The 24,348-nt window shown below is 40.1% G+C and overlaps 2 protein-coding genes across 5 annotated transcripts; one reads left to right on the plus strand and one right to left on the minus strand.

Annotated features, from left to right (window-relative positions):
- Positions 1-640: 640 nt before the first annotated feature.
- LOC119915104 (E3 ubiquitin-protein ligase RNF180-like) lies at positions 641-11,342 on the minus strand. Of its 4 annotated transcripts, none has more exons than XM_038734685.1 (8): positions 11,219-11,342; positions 10,133-10,231; positions 9,402-9,497; positions 6,283-7,041; positions 5,248-5,370; positions 3,118-3,337; positions 2,438-2,563; positions 641-1,454 (listed from the first exon to the last, which is right to left on the minus strand). In XM_038734685.1, the coding sequence occupies exons 2-8, from the start codon at positions 10,187-10,189 to the stop codon at positions 1,258-1,260; spliced, it is 1,578 nt and encodes a 525-aa protein (XP_038590613.1). In that variant the 5' UTR covers positions 10,190-10,231; positions 11,219-11,342; the 3' UTR covers positions 641-1,257. The 4 variants fall into 4 exon arrangements, with proteins under 4 accessions (XP_038590613.1, XP_038590614.1, XP_038590616.1 ...); XM_038734686.1 differs by having other exon boundaries at positions 10,133-10,290; positions 11,219-11,309; XM_038734688.1 differs by lacking the exons at positions 10,133-10,231; positions 11,219-11,342 and adding an exon at positions 7,490-7,627.
- Positions 11,343-13,371: 2,029 nt separating this feature from the next.
- htr1ab (5-hydroxytryptamine (serotonin) receptor 1A b) lies at positions 13,372-14,983 on the plus strand. Its single transcript, XM_038734690.1, has one exon. The coding sequence runs from the start codon at positions 13,502-13,504 to the stop codon at positions 14,750-14,752; it is 1,251 nt and encodes a 416-aa protein (XP_038590618.1). The 5' UTR covers positions 13,372-13,501; the 3' UTR covers positions 14,753-14,983.
- Positions 14,984-24,348: the final 9,365 nt, after the last annotated feature.

Here is a 24,348-nt window from a genome sequence, read left to right on the forward strand (position 1 = left end):
TTCTTAATCAAACTTTTCCTTCAATAAAAAAAGACATAGTGTTTAGTGAAAACTTTATATTCTTTAAATGTCTCTCTCCCTGTGAATGGAGAAAATTTTGTGCCAGAGAGCTAAAAGCTGCTCAATTCCAGTTTTATATTATTTGTTATAGACAGAAAGCACAGACTAAGCAAAGGCACCATTGAAACGGGTAATTTCCCCATTTGTGAATCTGTTAGAACCTGTTCAGAAATTTGAGTCCTGAGCATCCCTCTACTTTGTAAATAAAACATGTACACGTAGAAACAAAACTTTCACAGCAGTGCATCTCACTTCAAATGTGATGTAAATTACACAATTTCAATGAGCATCAACAAAACACAAAGCTGAACTTCCTCCAATGACACAGGAGCAATGACTCTAAATTTGAAGTTTTGTGTCTATAGCGGACTCTCCCTCATTTTTCAGTAAGTGTCATAGTGTCTCCTAATATTCTGCCTATGCTACATCAAATAGTTTCAATATATTTGCATTTATTTAGAGAGGTAGATGAGAACCATCATTAATGATCTCATGTATGTGAGAGAGAGAGATTGGGGGGGGGCGAACAGGAGGAACAGGCAGCACCAACAAATCAGAAGCACATAATGTAAGAGCGTAATAATTAAACAATAAAATGTTTATTAGTAGAGTTGTTGGTAGGCATATTTTTGAACTACAGACCGAGCCAGGCTAGCTGCTTCCAATCTTTATGCTAAGCAAGGCTAATTGCCTCCGGGCTCCAGCACCGTACTTAACTCACAGACTTGAGGGTGGCATCAATCTTTTGTTTTTCTCTGTCTGATAAATACTTCCATAACCCAAAGATTTCATCACCAAACAGCACCCTTTTGACAAGGTCTTCCTGATGTGCAAAGTAAATTAACAGATGAAACACCACTCCGCTTCAGTTTTTCTGTACTTCAGCTCTGCCCATTATTTCTCTCAAAACTCCTAAGTGTATTATACAATGGGTGTTGGGCTCTAAGCTTTGTTCAAATCATTACATTTTAAAATATTTGTAGTCAGGTGACCCATATTTTCAACTTTTGCAAGCGTGCAAACCTGCAAATGATCAGTTTCCTGCTCCTTGCTTCTATGCACATCACGACCACCTCCATTTGTAAAATACTTTGCCACTTAAAAACAGGTTTGACCAGGAAAACCACATTACACACACACACACAAACACTTTGAAGAAAAGAAAAAAACTGCCCTGCACTGCAATTCCTCAGTGTCTCAAAAAAAGAAATAGTATGTGAGCAAACAGAGGAACAAGAAGGCCAGGATCCAGGTGACTGAGTGGATGTAGACGGTGACCAGGCCGATGTCAAAGAGCCAGCCGCGCATGTCAGTCAGGTCCAAAGGATCCAGCGTGAAACCTCCATGGGCAAAGTGCCAGCGTCTTCCTGCCATCACTGCCCGTCTCTGATCTCCTGAAGTTAGACAGATAAAATGACTGTATTCAAAGTGATTAAAAACAATTTATCCTTCTGCCAGTTTGAAATATTGTAAAGTAATTTATTTTAGAGAGCAATGCAAACATTTTCACGCAAAAAAAAGTTATTTAACCTATTGCTGATTCTGAAATGTTCTAACATTTTTATTTATTTTATTGAAACCGATTCCTCACAAAATCCCTGATCCAAGGGAAACTGTGTGGGAAAACAAAGTGTTTGGCAGAATTATTTCTTGTTTTTTTTTTTTTATCCTTCTGGCTGAATATAATGGAATCCCAGGGCTAGCAATATCTGGCTGGTAACCATATCTGTTTCATTTTCTTTAAGAATGGTCTAAAATCAGGACATTATTCATATTTAAAAGCACAGTTTGCAGTTAAAATGTCCAGTTTGGGTTGAACATATGGGCTGTAATTCTGTATGTTCAAAAAATTCACTTTCATTAATTTTAATATTGGCATCCCCCATCTTCCACAGATTATGCGGTTAAATAACTTGAGAGATGTTTTTCCAGTAAAGAACACTTTTATGTTATTTGTTTTGTTATTTACAACGTTTTTACAAACACCATATTCCACACACCATGTACAGTACATTCACTATGCAATCATGTTTATCTCTCTGGATTTGTATCACTTCTGTTGTATTGCTTGTAAAGCCATTAGTAGGAATGAATTGTCAACTGCTGTAAGGATAAAGTTTATTATTGCCAATAAATTGTAGGGGGAAAAGCAACATTTCTGGATTCTCAGTGAGGAAATCATGAAAATGAGGTCAGTCATACAGAGAGACAATTTTTGTTTTAAAATAGCATCTAGTGGTAAACTGAACCATCTCTTCTGAAACAGCAAATCCTGGTTAGTTAGGATAATCCAGATACTTCACAGTCACGTTATTGATACTCTGCAGACAAAATAAAAATAAAAATGCTACTACAACTATTGCAAACACTTTCTCACTCCAGAAGATACGGAAGTGTTTGTGACAGCTGGGCAGAGGCCATTTTGCACACGAAGCGCTCTTGAAATTCTGCTTGCGGGCATGGTACACTTTTGGGAAGAAGGTCTTAGCCGTTTGGTTGAGATCTGAAGAGGAATGAGAACAGTACAGTAAGCCATTACTACTCATTAATGTACTGTAGGTCATTTCAAAGGCAGGGCTGCGACTAATGATTAACATGAGTAATATTTTTGTATGCATCCATTCTCTGTGCAGAGTGGCAGGAGACAATCACACGTTGGGCAGGAGGAGGTGTAGACCTAGACAGGTCTCCAGTCCATCCAGTCAGACAACTATTCACATTTATACCTCCTGGCAATTTAAAAGTTTCCCGCGTGTGTACAGGGAGAACAACTAATTTTGTCTATAAAGTGTCAGAAAACTATGAAAAATACCTTAACAGAGCCCTAGGGGACATCTTTAAACTGCTTGTTTTGTCCAAAAGCCCAAAGATACCCAATTTAAAATTATAACAGAGAAAAACAACAAATCCTTATTGGAGAATGTCTAGCATTCCAATAATATGGGCAAAATGGTTTTGCCCATTTACTTTATTAACACCGGTATCAGACAGGACATGGACATAACATCACATATTTCAGTATTTGGTTTTGGAGCATGAGCCCTGGAGGAAGCTCACCTTTGTCGAAGTTGGTATGAGAGATCAGGGTGCGGCACAGAGGGCAGGGTGTGTCTGTGGGTCGGTTCTTGGTGATTATACGGAGACACGGCTCGCAGAACACGTGACCGCAGGGCTGACAGCTGTACGGGCTGAAGTAGACATCGAGACACACGGCGCAGGTGAGACCCTCTCTGTCCTCCTCCTCACTGTCCAGCAGTGAAGTGCTCACACTCTTAGCCTGGATAGATATAGATATAATAAATAGATAACTTTATTGTCTGATTTAAAACCTACATTAAAAAAAAACATCAGCTGTACAATGTCTATTTTTTGTTGTTCAGAGTGATTATTGCAGACAGCATAAAAGATTTCATGGCTGGTGTTTTTCCGAGCCAGAGGAACTTTATCTCACCTGCCTGATGGTAACAGTAACTGGAAAGAGTGGTGGAGAGGGTGAGAGGGGTCCTCTGTGATCAAGGTGGCTTTCCTGATCTCTCTCTCACACACACCAAAGATTTTCCAATATATATTTTCTAAAGTAACAAAATTCATGTATAATGTTTAAAATTCTCACCTTAGATTTTAACTAACAAATGCTGTGGTTTTGCTTCTGATCATATGTTGTTTTTTTTTTTTTATGGCTAAAAGCCTTTTCACATTCCTCTCCCATACTTTCCTCCCCTTCATTTTACTTTCAAGATATGAATTTAGAGAGTCCAGTTCATTACAAGTCTGATTTATGTCAAATTTACAGATTCAACATATGGAATTCTTTTTCACATTTGATTTAATTTGCAAAATCATCAACTGCCTTAATCCTTTGGAGCAAACTTTCAACAATGTATTGCAAACACTCCTCAGCCTTTGGTCCATATTGTCATGATAGCATCCAGCAGTTGCTGCAGATTTGTCGGCTGCACATCCATGATGCGAATCTCCCGTTCCAACATCCCAAAGGTGCTCTGTTGGATTGAGATCTGGTGACTGTGGAGACCACTGGAGTACAGTGAACTCAATGTCAAGTTTAAAAAAACAGTTTGAGATGATTTGAGCTTTGTGACATGGTGCATTATCCTGCTGGAAGTAGATGGGTACACTGTGGCCAGAAAGGGATGGACATGGTCAGCAACAATACTGGCTATCGCATTTAAACGATGCTCAATAGGTACTGAGGGGCCCAAAGTGTGCCAGGAAAATATCCCCCACACGGTTACACCACCACCACCAGCCTGAACCATTGATCCAAGGCAGGATGGATCCATGCTTTGATGTTGTTTATGCCAAATTCTGCCATCAGAATGTCGCAGTTGAAACAGAGACTCCTCAGATCAGACAACGTTTTTCCAGTCTTCTATTGTTCAATTTTGCCTGTGTGAATTGTAGCCTCAGTTTCCTGTTCTTGCTGACAGGAATGGCACCAGGTTTGGTCTCCTGCTGCTGTAGCCCATCTGCTTCAAGGTTCAACGTGTTGTACGTTCAGAGATGCTATTCTGCATATCTTGGTTGTAACGAGTTATTTTAGTTACAGTTGCCTTTCTGTCATCTCAAACCAGTCTGCCCATTCTCCTCTGACATCAACAAGGCATTTTCGTCCACACAGCTGCCGCTCATTGGATATTTTCTCTTTTTTCAGACCATTGTCTGTAAACCCCAGAGATGGTTTTGTGTGAAAATCCCGGTAGATCAGCAGTTTCTGAAATACTCCTGACAACCATGCCACGTTCAAAGTCACTTAAATCACCTTTCTTCCCCATTCTGATACTCTGTTTGAACTTCAGCAAGATGTCTTGACCAAGTCTACTTGCATAAATGCATTGAGCTGCTGCCATGTGATTGGCTGATTAACTATTTGTGTTAACAAGCAATTGTAGGTGTACCTAATGTTGCTAGTGAGTGTATATACCTATACAAGAATATCATCTATATCTTTGACATTGTGAATACTGTTATATATTATTTAGGTAGAGGTCATGAATTTTGGGTCCCCCTCTCACTGCTTTCCATTTGTGATCCAGTTAGTTTCATTTTAATTACAATCGCAATTAGTTGCCTTGGGGCGGTGGGTGGTGACGGGGGGCTTGTTTAGTGGTAATTGTGAATTAGATCCTGCATGCGCCCACAATGTCAGTGTGAACTCTGCTCTCTCACCTGCTCCAGCTCACTGTGCAGCCATCGCTCTCTCCTCCTCTGTTTCCTGCGCAAGCTCTTCAGACGGTTCTTCTCTCTTTTGCTCAGTCTGCTTGAGTCCGGGGAGGCCATAAAGGCTTGAGGCTGAGAAAGTAAAGTAACAAACGTTAAGGATCACAGTCCCAGTCGCGGATTCAACGGCTGAAACAAGATCCATGAGGAAGATAAATGCTTGGTAAGTTGCTTTCCTGCGGTGTTAAGGGTATAAAAAGGTTCTGAAAGTTTCCCCTAGATGCTACAGTGTTCGCTACCTCCCACACTACTACAGTGTTGGACAGACCACAAAACATACAGACAATTTAGCTAACTATGTTCAAACAGAACATGAATTCTAGTGGAAGCTCACTGCATTAAAATATATAGGGAGAGGTGCTAATTCAGGCAAAATAGGCGCATCGATCTAATGTTTGAACTTGAGTGAAATGTGTGTGCATATCCCAGGGCTTTATGAATCTGCTTCATAAACAGAGAGAGGAAAGGAAAAGGGGGAGACTAGAAGGAAATGAAAGAAAGAGACTGGGCTTTCTGGTAAGTTCTGAGCTGCCACACAGACACAGTCAGGCACACTACCCCAGACACTCAAAGATCCTTTGAGGAACATCATTTTCAGTAAAGTACATTCCATGGAATTGCATTTTGACATTTCACATTCTTTTGCAGATGAGGCATTTTGGCCCTGCAGAAAAAGGTCCGAAGGTCAGCGTAAACACCATGAATATCCGCAGCACATTCTATGAAAATCAGGCTGTTGGTTTCATGATACCTCATTAAATAGAAAATTGGCTATATCTACATTCTTTAAATTTTTTTCTTTCTTATTCTGTTTCTAGAGGCACATTTCAATTCCTCTTAACTGCAATTTCCTGGGAGAAACTATTTTATTTCATAACGTTTTAGTGGATGTGGTATTTGTTTCAGGTGCTGGGTCCCACTTCCACCATGAAATACTCAAGGAAATCCTTTTTACACACATAACTGTAAAAAGCAGCAACATACCACCAATTCCTCGTCATGCTCTGCTACACTGTCAGAGATGGATCTCCCTCTGAGGAACAGGGCTGAATCAGAAACCTCCTCGTGGACAGTCGTGGTCCCTGGAGATGACTCGACATCCTCCACAGTTTGTGGGAGCTGTTGATTCAGAGGTGACCGTGTCCTTCCAGAAATAGATGAACGACGGGCGACAGCGTTGACAGACGCTTCACCATCAAGGTCAAAGTGCTGACTTGTGGGATACGAAACAGGAGGCCGTGGAGACTCATCTGTGCCGGCTCTTGTCATCTCAACAGCAGACTTGTCCGTAGGGCCTGCAGCGCAAAAACATGATGAACTGATGACGGCATCATCTTCCAAACTGCGCCGTCTCCTTTGAGAGATGCAGTACAGAGGACTGAAAGAGAATGGCTGGGTGTTTTCATCGTCAGCCAGTGAATTAGAGGCCTCTGCAGGGCTGATGTGGGACATGACAGCAGCACAATTAAGCTGTAAACTGTCCAATGCAGTCCTGTTAAATTCAGGCCTCTGCTCTTTGTTCTGAGAGACGTCTATTGGCAGACCGGCACGTCCCTTTTCGGGCCTTGTCCTCCTCGGCTGGACGATGAGAACGTAACGTTTGTGGTCATCGTCCACACGGCTTTTGTTAAGGTGGACAGTGGCGTCCAGGCCACAGGGACACTCAAAACGGTTAATGAAATTGAAGCCACCCAAACGAGCTGTGCAGTTCTGGCAGTTCAGTTTTCCTACAGTCCACTGGGCCTAGACAGAAACCACAGAAACATAATTCATAACCACATTTTACAATGGATTCATTCTTTTAGAAAATAAAAAGTTAAATCCCTTTTACTTTATTGTATGAACAAAAATATAGAGCCGCAACTATAGTTTTCTTTAAGCCTCTAATTTAAAAAGGTATCATATATAAAGTTGTTAAATGGGGAAATGGAGGAACTGCACTTTCCCCCCCCCATTCCATGCTGTATGCATTTGTCAGCCCCACAGGCTGCCGCTTGGGGATACATTGTGATATTGTGGTTTTAGCTGGATAATGTTGGCTAAAATTAGGTTGTGTGCTAACCTTAAGTTGCGTGCTAACACAGAATAACTGCTAGCTGGTTAACATAGCAAAATACTGTCTTGAGTGGATAGTGTCAGCTAATTCATCCAGACTCTTGGACTGATCTTGCAGGTAGATTTGCTGGCTTGCCGTTTGCAGGTTGCTTTGTTGACTGGTGTGGTGTGGGCGGTGTAGGCCCATGCAGCATGACTGGGTTGCAGATGGCTGGCTGGCTAACCTTAGCTTGCATGCCCGCTAATAAAATAATATCTGAATGCAGTGTTTCCCCTAGAATGGAAGCGAAAAAGAATATAGTGAGCACATAGTGAGCCCTGCTGCATGTCTTAATATGAAAATCCCAATATAACATGTCTCAGCAGCAGTGCGGTTGTGTCCATGAACACATAATGGACATTAGAATAGCTTAAAATTTCAGTGACCCATAGTCTTCGATGCACATATTTGGTGGTAGTGGTGGTGGCTGGGGGTCCTCCCCCCAGAAAATTTTACTTTTTCTAATGACAAATGTGCAATTTCACATCATTAGGGACCATTATATTTTTACTTCATCTGTGACCAAATAGTTGGAAAAGCTAGAGCAGATTATAAATAAAAAAAACTAAGGAAACTTGCTGAAGAATTTGTCTGTAGAGACAAAGTAGAGAGTTTAAATTTCATGCTCTCTCCATAGTGATTTTACATACATGGCACAGCATCCAAGCCATTTTGGCCTTCACCTCTTAAGCCTTTAATAGCAGGGAAACCCTGTTAATATGACCTCTAAATCATTATAGATAGGATTTTTCATGTTGCCTTTTGTGTCTCAATTAAAGCTTTTGACATTTATCAGTCGAAATTAATATGAAAAATAGGCAACTTGCGAACCATCTCCCTTAATTACCAAGCATTTCATCTGCATAATAAAATCCAAAAGAAACATCTCGTTTCCATCCCTAACTTGCTTTGCTAAAGTGAAAACTGAAAAATAGTTAACTAACTATTAGGATGTACAGTCTGTGTACAGGACAGAACTGTAGGCTACACCAGTTTAGTCTAAGCTTGTCCCTAATGTTCTCAACACTGGAGCACCGCCGCTACTGAATGGATAAAAGGGGAACCGCTTATAGTGGCGTTTGGTCCGGCTTGTCTGGCTGGGTGTTTGCTTTCTACTAGTCAAGCGGGCAAATAGCTAACTGTAACTTTCCAGCTGGCTTTGGCTTTGCTATGAGGCGTAGAGTGGTCTGGCACTGGTTGCTTCATGGCGTTGGCTGATGAGGTGATTTGCAAATGGAAAGCTAGTCAGCAACACGGAGCCAGTAGTTCCAAATAAAATAAAGGAACATTACAAATAGTAATGTTATTCTAAATATGGTTGTAATTTATTTCCCAGCATTCAGTGTCAAGCCCGCAGACACCGAGCAACAGGAGGCAGACTGCAGTTTTGTTAACAGCCACCGGTGTCATTAATAACGAGGGTTTTCTGACAGTTACAAACAGAACTTTGAAATGATAAATTATTCACCAAAATTGCAGTCAATTCATTTTCTGTGAATCTACTAATTGATTTATCGACTCATCTTTTCATTGTAACAGTACAATGATCAAACATGTTTTATTGTATTGTATAAAACTAGGGTAAATGTATTTAGACAGGCACTTTTGAAATTGCAGCTGCAGTAAAGTAATTTCAATTAAAATGCATCAGTTGTGGTAACAAATCTTATTACTCACTAAAATAAAATTACACACATTTACTTTTAAATATATTTTTTTTAATTACAATTTAACTAAAACATAAACACTAAAATATAAACATCAAATATCATGCAGGATTATTAGATCGCTTTAAAAGTTGGTGTTGTGCACAACTTAATTTCAAATAATAAACTAAAATATACATGAAGTTAACTTTTTAATTTGAAAAACAAAAATGTGAAACTATTTGCTCAAAGTGTGCCCTGATCTACATGACAAAAAATAAACAATACATTTTTTACCTTTCTTTCAGTGAAAAAAATAATTTAATACTGCAGACACTTCATTCCTAAGGTGAGACGCTTACCTGGTGAACTGAGCTCAGTATCCACTCTGGCAACGTGTCAACATTCACATGCCAAATACTGCAAACAGCAGCTGAGCTTTCATCTGTGGCCTCAACCTGCGTCAACATAAAAAGACACAATCAACCAGGACACTTCCCATCAGACCCAGTTTCTCTGAATATGGTCAGCTGTCTTTTATTATGACTGAAACACAAGCTGTTATCTTTCCCCAACCCCGATGTTCCCTAACAACTTTACTTTGACTATTAGCTATAATTAGGGCTGCACCTATTGTCTATTTTCATTATCACATTTTGGGAGGGATTTATTGAGTAATCATTTAGCCTATAAAATGTGAGATAATAGAATAGGACACCCATCACAATTTCCCAGAGCCCAAAGTGACGTCTTCAGGGTCTTGTTTTGTCCGACCAACAGCACAAAAAACTAAAGATATTCAAGTTACATTGACGTAAAACAGAGACTTTAAATCCTCACATATGAGAAATTGGCAACACAGAATGTTTGACATTGCTCGTAAAATGTTGTAAACAATCATCAGAATCATTAGTGATTTTCTGATGATTGGTTTATAACTTATTGATCAACTCATTGTTTGGGACTAGGACAGAGTCAACACTTCCTCACAAGCAAGGTCTGTAGCAGCTTACTGGATGGAGAAAATGCAAGGAAGGAGGGCTTTCAGAAGAAGCAACTTTAGACCCATCAGATGCACAAACTTTTTACCAACCACTGACAAACATGTCGAGTCTATGATGCCTTTCCGACACCTCCGGCAGCGGAGCATGGTTCTCTTTCTTCAGGCTCCTTTAACACGTTTTCAATCCAGCTGTCGATGATAATGTTTCACAGTCACGACACACAACTGAAAACACACGTGCTCACACACTGTTGCAAAAAAAAATAATATTGGAGCTCAGGTCAGATTTAGCTGTCTGCATTTAGTATGGATGTAGCCAAGACAAAAAGTAAAACATGTTAACAACATAAATGTTTGTCACAAGAGCATTAGTGAGTGAGGGTGAGCTCAGGGCTCTGTGCAGGCCGGTCAAGTTCCTCCACAATAAACTGGAATTATGCTCAGGGGGAAGTGTCACCTTAAAAAAGTTTTTTTTTCTCTCAGCTGCCACTGTGGACGGTTGCTTCACATTTCTACAGGCCACTCAATGTTTTTGTCTGCCACTTCTTGAGTGTATGTAATGTTAGAACACTTTAGACTTGTAAACACAGTAACCCCTGACAATTCTCCCCTTAAGAATTGCTTTTTTTTAAAAATAATATTGATTAATATAAGAAATATTTTCTGCCACGTTGGCAGGTGACCTGAAACGTTTATCGAACAACAAACATCCACCCTGTATTTGGCAGGTGTCAGGTGCTAATTTCATTCGCTGGCTGTAAGGTCTCCCTTCATTGGAACTGGGGGACACAGGGCTGCCCACAAACCTTACTGACTGGATTTTTAAGAAAAAAATGTTTAGTAACGTTACCATGCTCTAAAGCCTGGTGACCCTCTGATATAAGGCTACGAAATGAAAATAAGTGACTCAGGTGTTGAGGTTGAGAGGATTTCTCACACACTCTCACACTCTTCGAGTCACTGTTACTGAATGACTGTTTTATTTCCCCATGTTTTAGCTCTCACTTAAGCAGCTAACGTTAACAATCACGGTGGCAGAATAAAAACAAATGTCCTGCTAACTTAGCTCTGTTAACCATAACAACACGCTCTCTTGTGGCGTTTTCACCGAAAAATAACGTTTTTAAAATGATGACACTCAGTATTTGAGTATTTTTATTACAAATAGTCGCTTACCCGGCAGCTGGAAATACTTTTTGAGTCGAGGTAACGAGGAAGACGTGGACACAAAAACAAGAAAGTTATGCAGCTGTTCGCTTTAAGGAAGGCCGTGACGTCATGACAAATTTGCCACTACGGAAAGCCTAATGGACAAAAAAGCCTGCGCCCTTTTGCGTTAAAGTCTATGTTAGGTTAGAAACGTCTGTTCACCAAGATGGCAAACGGGACAGGGAAGAGAATAGAAGAAAATAGAAGTATAAAACTTAAAGAAAAGAAAATACAACTTAGTGCTAACTAAGTAACTAATCTAACTATTCCCGATTGCTGAAGCTTCTGCCGTCAAGCCAGTACACTATTTTAAAAAATTACATACCAAAAACAAACAAAAATAGACATTATTTTGTACAACTTCCTGGTCTGGAATTTACCCAAAAGAAATTAAGTAGCCTAAACATTTTTAAATATAGGCTACATTTTTAGCATAACATCTCAGGTTAAAGTGTATTTAACATTAAAAAGTTAAGAAACCTTAGAAACCTATTTAGAAATAAATTAACAAGAACAGTTTTCATAGTTTTAGGGCTTATTAAACTGAGGCCTGCATTTGTTCAGAACTAAACAGCAAGGCTGTAATGTTACCAACTGGGAAAAGTGGCCCCAAGGTCCCAGACCCCCAGAGGCCCCAAAAGTCCCAGGTTCATGTGGCAGTTGTTTCCTTTTTCTTTTCCTTGTTTCAACTTCAAATGTGTAAGGGTATTTGCACTAGTGATGGGAATTACAGCTCTTTAAAGGGAGCCCGCTCTTTTAGCTCCCAAACGGCTCCTCCGTTAGTAGCGCTTCTGCTGGTCACTGCTTGAGTTACATTCTTATTTGTTGCAACAAATAAATAAGCAAGATTCAACTGTAACAAATCAATTCTCAGACTTGTTCGCAACCGACACATCACTAATTTGCTCCACTAAAGTACAATATTACCTGGATTGTTATGCATAAAGCTGTACTGTAGGCCTGCTTAATGGGAACAACAATAGCAATGTATAAGAGAGAGAGATTATTTTACATATCTATATATATTTGTTTACATTTACATAGCAAATTTCACATTTGCTATGTAAATGTATATTTTCCATGCCAATAAAGCCCCACTGAATTTCATTTATTTGAGGGGGAGGGGTGGGGGTTGTCATGCAACTGCCTAACAGAAAATAATGTGACGTTTAGCAATAGCCTACTGTTGGTGGTCAATTCATTTTTACACCCTCTCTGTGAATATAAATAGGCCTACTTTTTCTTCAAATTTAGTCAAAAGTCAAATTTAACTTTAGGCTATATTTGCTCAATGGTCCTTATTTGTATTTATTTACGTATTTTATTTATTTATTTTTTGCCATGTTAGCGTAAGATAAAAAAGATTTCCATTACCATTTCAAAAAGTTTATTAAAGTGGACATACACCAGGTGGCAGTGTCACACCTGGTCACAGCGCTGACCGTGGTGCTGAAAGCAAGAGAATAAGCGTCACTACTTTCTAAAAGAAAGTCCTGTAGGCCTAATTAAGGTATGGCTAATAAAAATAAATAAAATAAACAATGTATTTACTCCTCACAAGGTAAACTTAAAGCATTTTTTTCTTTTACATGTGCGATGTTTTTATCTTCCAAAACACTGGTTCTGCAAAAAATAGGCTAATAATTCCATTTCAAAAATCCCATACAGAATAGTAAATAATTACTATTGTCTTTATTATCATTATTATTAAATCAAATAAAAGTACATTACAGTGCGGTTTCATTTATTATTTAATACACAAGTACAATACAAAAACATACAATGCAGATTAGTTCACTAACATCAACGACATTTGACTCAGAGTGTAATTTAACACAAAGGAAATTTTAGAAAGCTGCATTAAGATCGGATAAACTTATTTTCTCACCGAAATGGCAAAATCCACTTGTTTCAAGCAGCCTGAAGAGCATAAAAAAGTTAAATATTACAAGTTTGTATAGGGCAATGCTTATTTAATAACTCCCACATATCCACTGCCTCAGCTGCAGACTAAACAGACACACAGCCAGACTCTGTTACATCCTCACAGACAAATGACGCATTTTCCATCACTGGTATAAATGAGCAGCATCATTCTCCGTCAGCAGCCGAGACTCGCAGTTCAGACCCTCTCTGCTGCACTAAACAGTCCACTATGAGCTCTTCAAGGTGCGACGGTGTGATGCGCACCAGGCTCTCCACTAAGTAAGGGAAGCTCTCCAAACACGAGTAAACACGAGTTTACCAACAATGGAGGGCACAAACAATACGACAGCCTGGTCTGAGTTTGACAACCCTTCAAATAAAACCCCCAAACCTGAAGACGAGGAGATGAAGCTGAGTTATCAAGTGGTCACATCCTTCCTTCTTGGCGCGCTCATCCTGTGCGCAATATTTGGGAACGCTTGCGTGGTTGCAGCCATCGCCTTGGAGCGGTCTCTCCAGAATGTGGCCAACTACCTGATCGGTTCTCTGGCTGTCACCGACCTGATGGTGTCGGTGCTGGTGCTGCCCATGGCGGCGCTTTACCAGGTCTTAAACCGGTGGACTCTTGGCCAAGTTCCGTGCGACATCTTCATCTCCCTGGATGTGTTGTGCTGCACGTCGTCCATCCTGCACCTGTGCGCCATCGCCCTGGACAGATACTGGGCGATAACGGAGCCCATAGAGTACATGAAGAAGAGGACACCGCGTAGAGCCGCCGTCCTCATCAGTGTCACCTGGCTCGTCGGATTCTCCATCTCAGTGCCGCCAATGTTAATCATGCGCTCCCAGCCCAGCAGTATGGCAGAGGACAGGGCGAACCCCAAGCAGTGTAAGATCAGGCAAGACCCCTGGTACACAATATACTCAACGTTCGGGGCTTTTTACATCCCGCTGACGCTGATGCTGGTTTTATATGGGCGGATATTCAAAGCGGCGAGGTTTCGGATCAGGAGGACTGTGCGTAAAACGGAGAAAAAGAAAGTGTCCGACTCTTGTTTGGCGTTATCCCCTGCCCTGTTCCACAAAAAGACACCCGGAGACGCGCAGGGCAAGAGCTGGAAAAGGAGCGTGGAGCCCCGGCCACTGCCGAGCGTAAACGGCGCGGTGAAACACGCGGAAGACGGCGAGTCTCTGGAGATCATCGAAGTTCACAGCAACTCCAAAGGCAACCTGCCGCTGCCCAACACCCCGAGCTCCGTGCCGCTGTTCGAGAGCAGGCACGAGAAGGCGACCGAGGCGAAAAAGAAGATCGCGCTGGCACGGGAGCGCAAAACGGTGAAGACTCTGGGCATCATCATGGGCACCTTCATCCTCTGCTGGCTGCCCTTCTTCATCGTCGCCCTGGTCATGCCTTTTTGTCAGGAGTCGTGCTACATGCCCCGCTGGCTGGAGGATGTCATTAACTGGCTGGGCTACTCCAACTCGTTGCTCAACCCCATTATTTACGCGTACTTCAACAAAGACTTTCAGAGCGCATTCAAGAAAATTATCAAGTGTCATTTCTGCAGACCGTGACCGGTCACCCAGGTGAGAAGAGGAGCAGCCCTAAAAACCAACAGCCTATAAAAGTGGCACAGAGATTGTCACTCTGAATACAGAATGACGCTAAAACCGAAAAGAGGGCTCATGATTACTGTCGATCATCACCATCGTTATCAGTACTGAAATATCCCCAGAGATGTCTGTAGCCTATGCATAGATAAAGCTGTGATCGTTTGATTGAAGCTCCATGTTGCTCATCCTGTTATGTGGTCAATAAAGAAATACTTTTTAATATTTTTTCTGAAGTCATGATTTTAGAATTTAGATTTTAACTCTTAAATTTTGCAAACTAAATGATTCCTAAAATAAATGGCACAATGAGGAACGTAGGGCTGACTTCAGTATATTGTAGCCTACTCTAGTGCTGAACTGAAACGAACCATAACAATTTTGATAACTGATTTAATTTAAGTAATCTATTAAGCTAAAATGTAAAACACTCTGTGGTTCCAGCTTCTCAAATGTGGGAATTTAGACAAGGCTGCATTCCACAGAAGTAAATGGAAGGATTCGCTAATGCACTGCACGGATTTTTAAAGGGTAAAGTCGTGTTATTTGAAGGAAGATTGAAGACACCGGGTTGCAAAACCAGACATTTGATGACGTCTCCGTGGCCTCTTGGCGGATTGGCCTGTTCGTCATTACTTTCTAACATTTTACTGCTGAAGCCACAGTCCATTCACTGAAATGCTAAAACGATTTATAGACAGTGAAAATACCATTTGCAGCAACCCAATTTCCTGTACTATATGCCTATAAATGGCAGTTAGAAAATTAAAAATTAAGGATCCAAATGAGCAGCCCATTTACATTCACCTCATTTAGCTGAAGTTCTTATCCCATTATTCCACATAATGTTGAAATGGATCGTTTAACATCTGCAGTGAAATATGAAAAAAAAACACCCACACTGCTGTCTTGCTCACACAAGCTTGTGCATTTTTCTGGTCTTCAGGATTTCTCTTTTTTCGGTGCTCATAATTGTCCCCCAGCCCCTGCAAACTATTTGTGGATGTGCGCTGAAATTATGGCAGAAAACATCGAGCCTACTGCAGTGCCCTCAAGCAAGGCACACAATGAGACACATTTCCAGTGGAAGCTGTGGAGGATGTGACTGTGCAGCTTCCAGGTGTGGATTTGCTATTTTTCTGTGTCGATGTGAAGCAGAAAATTCTAAATTCCGGGTGACTCAACTTGGCTGAAGAAACTCTTCAATCCCCCTGACGTTTTGGTGCTGGTCATTACAAACTCATGGCATGCAGGTAAACATTGTTTAAACCCACAAATGTGTCGAAAATATCATATATGATATATTTGAACCTGTCACACAGTGTGGCAAAAGATAATAACTTTGGAAATTAAGGGAAAATAAAAGGGGGAACTCGTTAAGGGGTATGTAATATTTGTGGTTTTAAATTTGTCACAGTGGGACTTTGGTTAGTTCAGAGTATGATCCGCTGTAACAGAAAATGTGTCACCGTCCTCCAAGTGAGTGCAAATCAAGTATCCCGAGCACACAAACTGCACCCCCGAGCTTCATCTGCTCTCTGATCCTCTCATATCATGCGTGTGCGGATCTGCTGTATCTCAAGGCTGATTGTAAAACAAAGACAATCCTTTTTACACCATTTCGTCATTCCAGGGGGTCACACCGACATGGAGGGGGGGTCTCCGATGTGGTGGGCGGGCAAACAGACAAAGACAGAGACAGACAGTGTCACAGAAAGGGAGATAAAAGGGACGCACGTGAACACATTCGTCACCATACATGAGCGATCATAAAAAAGGTTGCTGTTGAAGTGGTCGGGGTGCTTCTTGTAGCGCCTCGCTGCCCTTTCCCTCCATCACTTACAGCCTCATAACATATAAGTCCATCTTAAAAAGGCTGTGAAGGAGGCACACAGATGGATGCTGGAGAGGTGGTCACCATAGCGACATATGGGGGATGCAAACTCTGGGGGCCGAAGGGGCAATTACCTGATCAAAGGCCTGCTGTGACACAGGAATACTGAGGCGTGTGTGAGGGGCCCACAGCTGGCAGCTACCTCAGACAATAAGCAGGTGTAGTTGTTACTCTTTTTTTCTTTTTGCCTCACAGTGTTACACAGTGCTACTGCACAGTAAGGCCTGCAGCCTTAATCATATCAACAAGAGTGCCACAAACTTTTTTCTTTTTAAGTTGGTTTAACCCCCTAACTGTTTTCTCCTTTTGTTTCCCCTTAAGTAAGACTAACAGGTTATTATAATGATGATTGTTGATGTTTACAATGAATGGAATATTTAAACCAGAGACTCAGCCTGACAGATATCACACAGGGCCTATTGGATATCTTTGGAAATTGGATCTCTACTAGAATTTAAAACAAAGTTTTGTGGGTTTGAACAATGCTTTCTTGCATGGCATGAAGGCTGGCCTGCCGTAAGGGCCACAGGTTTAAAGGGTCACTCTGGTGACAACTTGGTTAAATGCTGAAATCAAGGATCACAGACACATTGCCACAGCTGTAAGTACCAACAGTGACGACAATGTCCATACTTTTTCTGGGACTTTGGTGGTTTTAGCAACCTGGAAGGAGCTCACATTGTACAGTTAAATTTGTACATATAGCCTCAGGAGTTTTAGACCCAATATACTTACGTCTGTCTCCTTTAAGGCCAATAAATAAAAAATTAAAGGATCAGTATTTCTTCGCTAGAATTATATTCCTGGCAGTGTGCATGCCACATGAAATCTAAAAGAACAAAATTAAACTGGTCAAAATTATTTTTGTGTATGTGTGGGCAAGTCATTGCTAAAAAGAAATCAGATGGGCAAGAAACATGAGCAGTCAGATAACAAGACTTAGCCTAAACTGTAATACACAAAAATGATCCATTTTTTGTTGTTGTTTGTTTTATGCCCAATTTTTTTTATCAGAAGGCTAAATGAATCTGTGACAGAGTCAGGTGTGATGGAGAAAAACAATATTGTGGACACATTTTAATAAGCATGCTCACGATTGATTAATTTGAACAATAGTGTGACTTACTGGCTCACACATAGACAAACAACCACTCACAATCACACCTAAGGACAATTTAGGGTCATCAATCAACCTAGCCTGCATGTCTTTGGATGGTGGGAGGAAGCCGGAGCACCAGGAGAGAACCCACGCAGACACGGGGAGAACATACAAACTCCACACAGAAAGGCCGGGGTTTGCTGCCCCTGTGCTCATGTGTCATACCAAAATAATTTGGGTGCCTACTGTGAAGTGACTGCATTATCAGTTATTGATTTTCTCCCAGTGTTTTATCTGTTTTTATGGAGTTTGCCATTTTACTTGATACCTGCAGGTGTCCTTAGGCTTTTTAAAGATGACTCTGACTCTGTCCCTATTAACAAATAAGGCGAGGGAAATTTCTTTCAAGTTGCCACCAAGCAAAATGCTGCCTCCAGAAACTAAACAAAGACTTTTTTCTTTGATGAATGCTCAGACGCAGTCCTCCAGTTATTTTGGTTCTGCAACTACACAGAGTAATCTTATATCTAACGATATTTCATCTTATATTTAAACTGAATTCCTATTTGCTTTTAAAGATGTATTGTTTGGTATATTTCTCAATGATTGCAAAAGATAATAAATCTAATTTTCCAAATCTAAATACCACATCCATAAATTCACAAAAACAAAACCTTTGTTTATTGTATTTAAATATGAATTGATGCACTTTATTGATTGTTTTAGGACTTCTTTCAATTCAAAAGCTATTGTATATATATTGCTCTTTAAATATTCCTTAACTTTTTTATTAATCTTTCAATTAGTCTTAGTTCTTAATATGTATGCCATGTTTCTTATTTGTCTTGTTGTTTACCACTGCCTTTAAATGATTTGACTTTGCCAAACAAAACTGATGAAAAAACTAAAGAAAAACTCACAATGGTCAAACAGCAAGGACAAAAGACAAATGACTGACACTGGAAACAGAGAGAATCAGCTGTCTGTGAACACCAGATAAAACCCATTCATAGCATCAACTGGGAAGAGGTCAAAAGTCAGTCGAGGACTATAGAAGGAACAAGAAGGACACTCACATCCAACACCGTCCATGTGTAAATCACATGATGACAACGGAACCAACTCTGTGACAATGGGGGAGACTCTCTGCTGACTATCTGCTGAGGAAGACAAAATGTGAAATGCAGTCAAAAGCACCAGAAAAAGCTAGATTTTGTGTTAGATTTTTATTCATTAGTTCTTATTTTTTGTAACACTAACATTTTGAAAGTGGGGAATAAAGTTAGACATCACAGTTTTAGAATGTTGCTTGTGGTTTCTGGATGAATCAAGTCTAATCGATTAATGCTGATGACGTCGTAGTGATGTCATCATGGTTATCTCAGCTTGGGCTTCGCAACAACAACTTTATAACAGAAAGCCTTACAAAGAGGGAGCATGAAAGATGTGTCACCAGGCAGGAAGGGTCAAACAAAAAGCTGCCATTCAGCTGCACTATGGGAAGCATAGGGAGTTTGGAGCTTGACCCATATTAGGGACTAAAAGTCAGTATATCCTGGCCTCTGCTGCTTTGATATTGACTGCTATTGTTTTTAAATCTGCCTCTTGCATGCCAATCAACTTCATGGAGGTGACATACTGAATCAACTTTTTGAAATGTTCTACTCATGAAATATGTTGCTTTGCTGTAAAATAAACTACCCAACAGTAGGCAGTAGTAAAGTATAAGTGAACACGTTCTGCTCATACCTCTGACAGTCTGTAAATCCTTAAATATCACAAAGAAATCAGTAACAATTTGTTATATGATATTTAAGGATGTAAGACATTTTCTTTGTTACTAACAAAGAAAATGTCTTGCATATTGTGGTTATTGTCCAATGTGATCCAAACACCTTTTCTAGTATGGCACCATATTATTGTGGTCAAAAATTCAAATAAAAACACAATGATCCATACTGATGCGTTTCCTCCATGACAATGCCTTTAATGCCTAAATCCTGAATTTGTATTCCCTCCAAACAACAGGATTTGTCTGTCAGATTTGCAATTGTCTTTCTGACATTTCAACACATAATTTCTCAAAACAGCAGTAAACAACGGCTTGAGAAAGAAACAGAATAATTTTACCTTTTCCCTGATAGGAGTCAAATTCTACGAAGTCACATAAAAATGTGCAGGACAATACTAAAACCATTAAAATACTGTAACGCTGTTTGACTGCATCATTGTAGATGTGTTTGTGTTCTCCAGTTGTGTTTGTTGTCTGTCCTCAGAGACTGCCAACAAGTGCACTTGGCTGTAAATCAGCCGGCATATTGGAGGAGGTGAAGAGTGTGGATTAAATTTCATCCGTACGCTCTTGAACTGTTCAGTCATGTTTCCCCTGCAGCAGCGCCGGTGGCTTTCTGCTGTCAGAGGAATTATGTTACGGGCCTTCACAGCCTCACAGGACCCAAAGAGAGAATAAACCCGCCTCGTCTTTTTTGTATATATATACATATTGTATATTCATCTCAGTGTCAGGAATCTCGGAACCCATGGGAAATTTAAACCCTACAGATGAGAAATATATCATATTTAAAACTAAATGCTTTATTGGATATTGTGTTAAATTCTAAACATTGTTATCGTCAAATTGTATTAAAGAAAAGTATTATTCCAATCCAAAATAATAACTAGTAAAGAAAAAGTTTCAGAAGTGCACTAAACAATAAAAACCCCAAAACAAGATTCTACTCATGTTATAACTGATCTGTGAGTTCATCCAACAATTTAGTGAAGAACTAAATATCTCAACAACCAACTGGTTTAATTGTCATGAAATGTTGTGTTGATATTCAGTCTTCAGAGAACCAGCTGAAAACAACTAGTTTTAAGAATACCCAATTTACTATAATTTCCTTGACAGGATATGTAACAGTAATAGGCATGTTCTTCAGAACCACAATTTACTTTAGTAATAACTGTAGGTCAAATTGAGACAATATTAAATTGGTTTACTTACAGTTATTCCAACTATCCAGTTTTTCAGTCAGTACACCACAGTCCGGCTGAGCAAATATTGTTAAAATCGGCTACAGACAAGCATGCAATTCAACTTAAATGGAGTATTAAGATTTTACATTAACATCTTAAACTCACCCTGCGACCCTGTACGCAGGATAAGCGGTTGACGACGGATGGATGGATGGATCTTAAACTCAGCAAAATTAACTAAACTCTGTCTTACAATTCTAGAAGTCTTTATTTTACCTATAATAATTTGTATAATCTCTTATTATGAAAATAACTATCAAAGGCCCTGTAAAATAGGAAAATCTTTCTAATGGTGTAATTGGTGAGCCCCTAACTTTTCCTCTAGTGCCCCCATCAGAACAGATTTTTGTTTTAAATGTTCCGATCCTATGTTTGCTCTCCATTAACCCTTTTTATTTGAATGATGATGGTGAGGACAAAGCTTGCATTGTTAGCTCCACTACTCGTAAGGCTCTAAAAATACCTAAATCTTCACATTGTTTATACCCTCCAACCCTTTCTTTATGGGAGTGTAATGAACACTTCAGCCTCTAAGGACTCCTACTAGGAGTTAAGATTTCAAAGTGAGATCTGACTTTTACTAAACAGTGCCCTTAGTGGCTATAAGTGACAATTGTGGAATTATGCTAAATGCTTAACGCCTGTTTTGCTAAGCAACTGTAACAGTAGCAAAAGTGGAGCAAAGATGGTCATAAAGCCAGCATAGTTGTGCAGTAATGTAGTTACACATATTTACTTAATTAAAGTCTGTGAACATTAGCCAACATAAGCTACTGTTCATACCAGCCTTGAGGCCTGTACTACGAAGCGAGGTTACTGGCTTATCCAGGTAACTTCAGGATTAACTTTGTGACGTTGGGTGTAACATCCTGATAAACCCGTACTACAAAAGGTGGATTAGTTTTACCTGAGGTCTGTTGCCATGGCAGTTTACACTGGTATGACAGCATACCTCGGGTAAAACGTATCCACCTTATGTAGTAAACTACTCCAACCAGGTTATGTTCGTGGTCAGTCGATGTTACCCTATATACATGAGTGGGCTATTATTAAGTGTAGGCTACACAACACATCTGTACTCAGTGTTGAGGATGAGAACTATTAATACATACCACTTGATAGAATATTTTTAGATTTCATCGTGACTTGTTGCCATGCGCACTTTCCACTGGCAGCAGAAATGATGTTAACCTTAACACAATAGCATTACATGCATACAGGTAGCCCTGCAGCCGGTGTTGTAGTCAAGACCGCCCCAAAGCGAGACCAAGTCAAGACTAAGACCAGAGTTTATCGTGACCAAGAGACTTTAAGGGGCTGAGACCAAGTCGAGACCAAGCCCAAGGGAGGACGAGACCGAGTCAAGACCAAGACCAGTTCCCCACATTACATGACACACAATAAAATGTGGATCGAGACCATAGTTACTTCTCAAATTGATCTGAAAGATCCACATTCCCATTAAAACACCCACGCACAAACACGAAGAGGTGAAATCAACATAAGCCTCTTTATTCAACACCCCTTACCATCGCGAGGAGGGGGGACAGTCGTTAACGGGAACAACACATTTTTAGTTAGGGTTATTGGTTGCATTTGAAGCAGTATAAGCGAGTACAACTGCGGTCAAGTCCGAGACGAGAGCAAGACCATCAAAAAGTGATTGTAAGTTCACTACCTGCAGCCTCTGTGATTGAGGGAGTAGATCTTAATCAACTAACCAACATCTTATTTACTGTCATACTACCGTTTAACACCAGTGTGGGCAGTCAGAGTTTGTCAACCCTGACTTTCCTTGATGACCCTGAGTTAAATCTGAGTAGGTTAAATCCACTTCTTAGTACAGGCGTCAAGTGAGGCTCCAGCAGCAACACCAATAAGTGAATTGAAATGAGCAAAGATGCATGTCTTACTTGTAAATTCAGCTTTTAATTTGTAAGTCTCTCAAATGTTACATTGTCTCGCTTGAAATTTTGTGATGACTTAGCAATGCATTATTATTATCCACTCACAATACTTTGATTCAGGTCATATACAGTTGGTCCGTGCCACAAAAAGGCAAAACAGATGTCAAATGTTGCTCCATTATCTTTTAGTTCTTCTTAATGTTACAATTAACACTCTAATAGCTCTTTTGATCAATGTAATTAATACTTTGCTATAACACTGGTATCTTTAAGTAACTAAGTCAACTCAGCGAACTTCGTATTGTGTGTTAGGCAGTTTTGAAAGTGTAACTGTCTGTGATGAAACTTATGTTGATGGGATCATGTAAAACATGGATTCCTGGTCATGCACAAGTGTCTCGCCTGGAGCTGTAAGCAAACAAATTAAACCTCTGCTGTGAGGTCGTGATGTTCCACTGGGCTCCTCCAACAATTAGGAAGTCACGACTGATTATGTGTACATCTTTATTAAATTAACTTCACCAACCAGAGGGCTGGGCAAAGTTCTCTAGTGCTCCCATTCTGCATCTGAACTGAAGTAAAAGGAATATATTTTAAATCTGAACTTCAGGGGTCACGGTCTGTCTCCAGTATTACAGTTCATCTCTTTAACTATTGTTAAATATTATGTTATGGGCAATCATTTTTTCAGGAGCTGAAATTAAGTTTAGCAAATCTGAACAGGTGCAACTTTGAATTCATGTTAACTTTTTGAAAATGTTCAACATTTTATGAAACGTGGTTACACACTTTGAGTTTGCGATGAACAAATTGATATCAATCGCACGTCTGTCTGTTAAGCACATGGTTAGGGTCAGGACACTTAGTTTAGTATACAAACTGAAAGCAGAGGGAAACAGCAAGCCTGACTCTGTACAAAGCTCAAAAACACAACTGCTCTAAATCTCATTAATGTCAGAATGTACAGAAATGTAAAATTATTATTAGAAGTATTTATTGGCAAACGATTTTCAATGTTTTCTTTATTCACCAACTGCTTTTCCTTCTCCGGTCCTCTAAAATTTTGAAGCTTGGTCTGTTTTTGGCTCCCTAAACCTGATCCTACTGAACCTGTAGCAGGTGCCAGTGCTGTCACTTTGTTTGGTTTCACAGTCAGTCATTTTGAGTGGGACATCAAACAGAGGCTCATTGTTTGTTGTCTTGCTGTTGATACCTTCTGCAGGTGTTCTTCCTCTTCTACAGCTGATTTAAGCAAAAATAAATAAATAAAAGTTAACTGAACAACTTCACCATGTGGTCTGCATATGTCTGCTGATTGCATTGATTTATCTTATTTAATTTCAAACGGGGGTGGAGCTAGACTCTCAGCACAGTGGGTGCGGAGCTTTATCACGGGGCCCACCTGCTACAAAATCAAGTTTACATGACTCTGGACTCACTCCGAAAGTCCTGTGTCGCAGCTGACCACAACCACTCTAGTCAATGCTTGTGCTTACACCAGAAGTGTCTCTTCGCTCCTCTCTGGAGAGAATACGCAAAATAAAATACCCTGTGCAGACTCCTGTTTGTATATATCAACAATAAACACAGTTAAAACAGACAAAAAAGAAACCTTTTAACT

This window comes from Micropterus salmoides, unplaced genomic scaffold (assembly GCF_014851395.1).
Source record: "Micropterus salmoides isolate LMB-PRFRI ecotype aquatic unplaced genomic scaffold, ASM1485139v1 Ms_hic_scaffold_20, whole genome shotgun sequence".
NCBI classification, from domain to species: domain Eukaryota; kingdom Metazoa; phylum Chordata; class Actinopteri; order Centrarchiformes; family Centrarchidae; genus Micropterus; species Micropterus salmoides.

Excerpts from the sequence above, each read along its gene's own strand:
- LOC119915104 (XM_038734685.1), bottom strand. The coding sequence starts at position 10,189 with ATGCTCCGCTGCCGGAGGTGTCGGAAAGGCATCATAGACTCGACATGT. Across the intron at positions 9,498-10,132 it reads ACTCGACATGTTTGTCAGTG|GTTGAGGCCACAGATGAAAG; the intron begins GTTGGTAAAAAG and ends ATGTTGACGCAG. Across the intron at positions 7,042-9,401 it reads TACTGAGCTCAGTTCACCAG|GCCCAGTGGACTGTAGGAAA; the intron begins GTAAGCGTCTCA and ends GTTTCTGTCTAG.
- htr1ab (XM_038734690.1), top strand. The coding sequence starts at position 13,502 with ATGGAGGGCACAAACAATACGACAGCCTGGTCTGAGTTTGACAACCCT.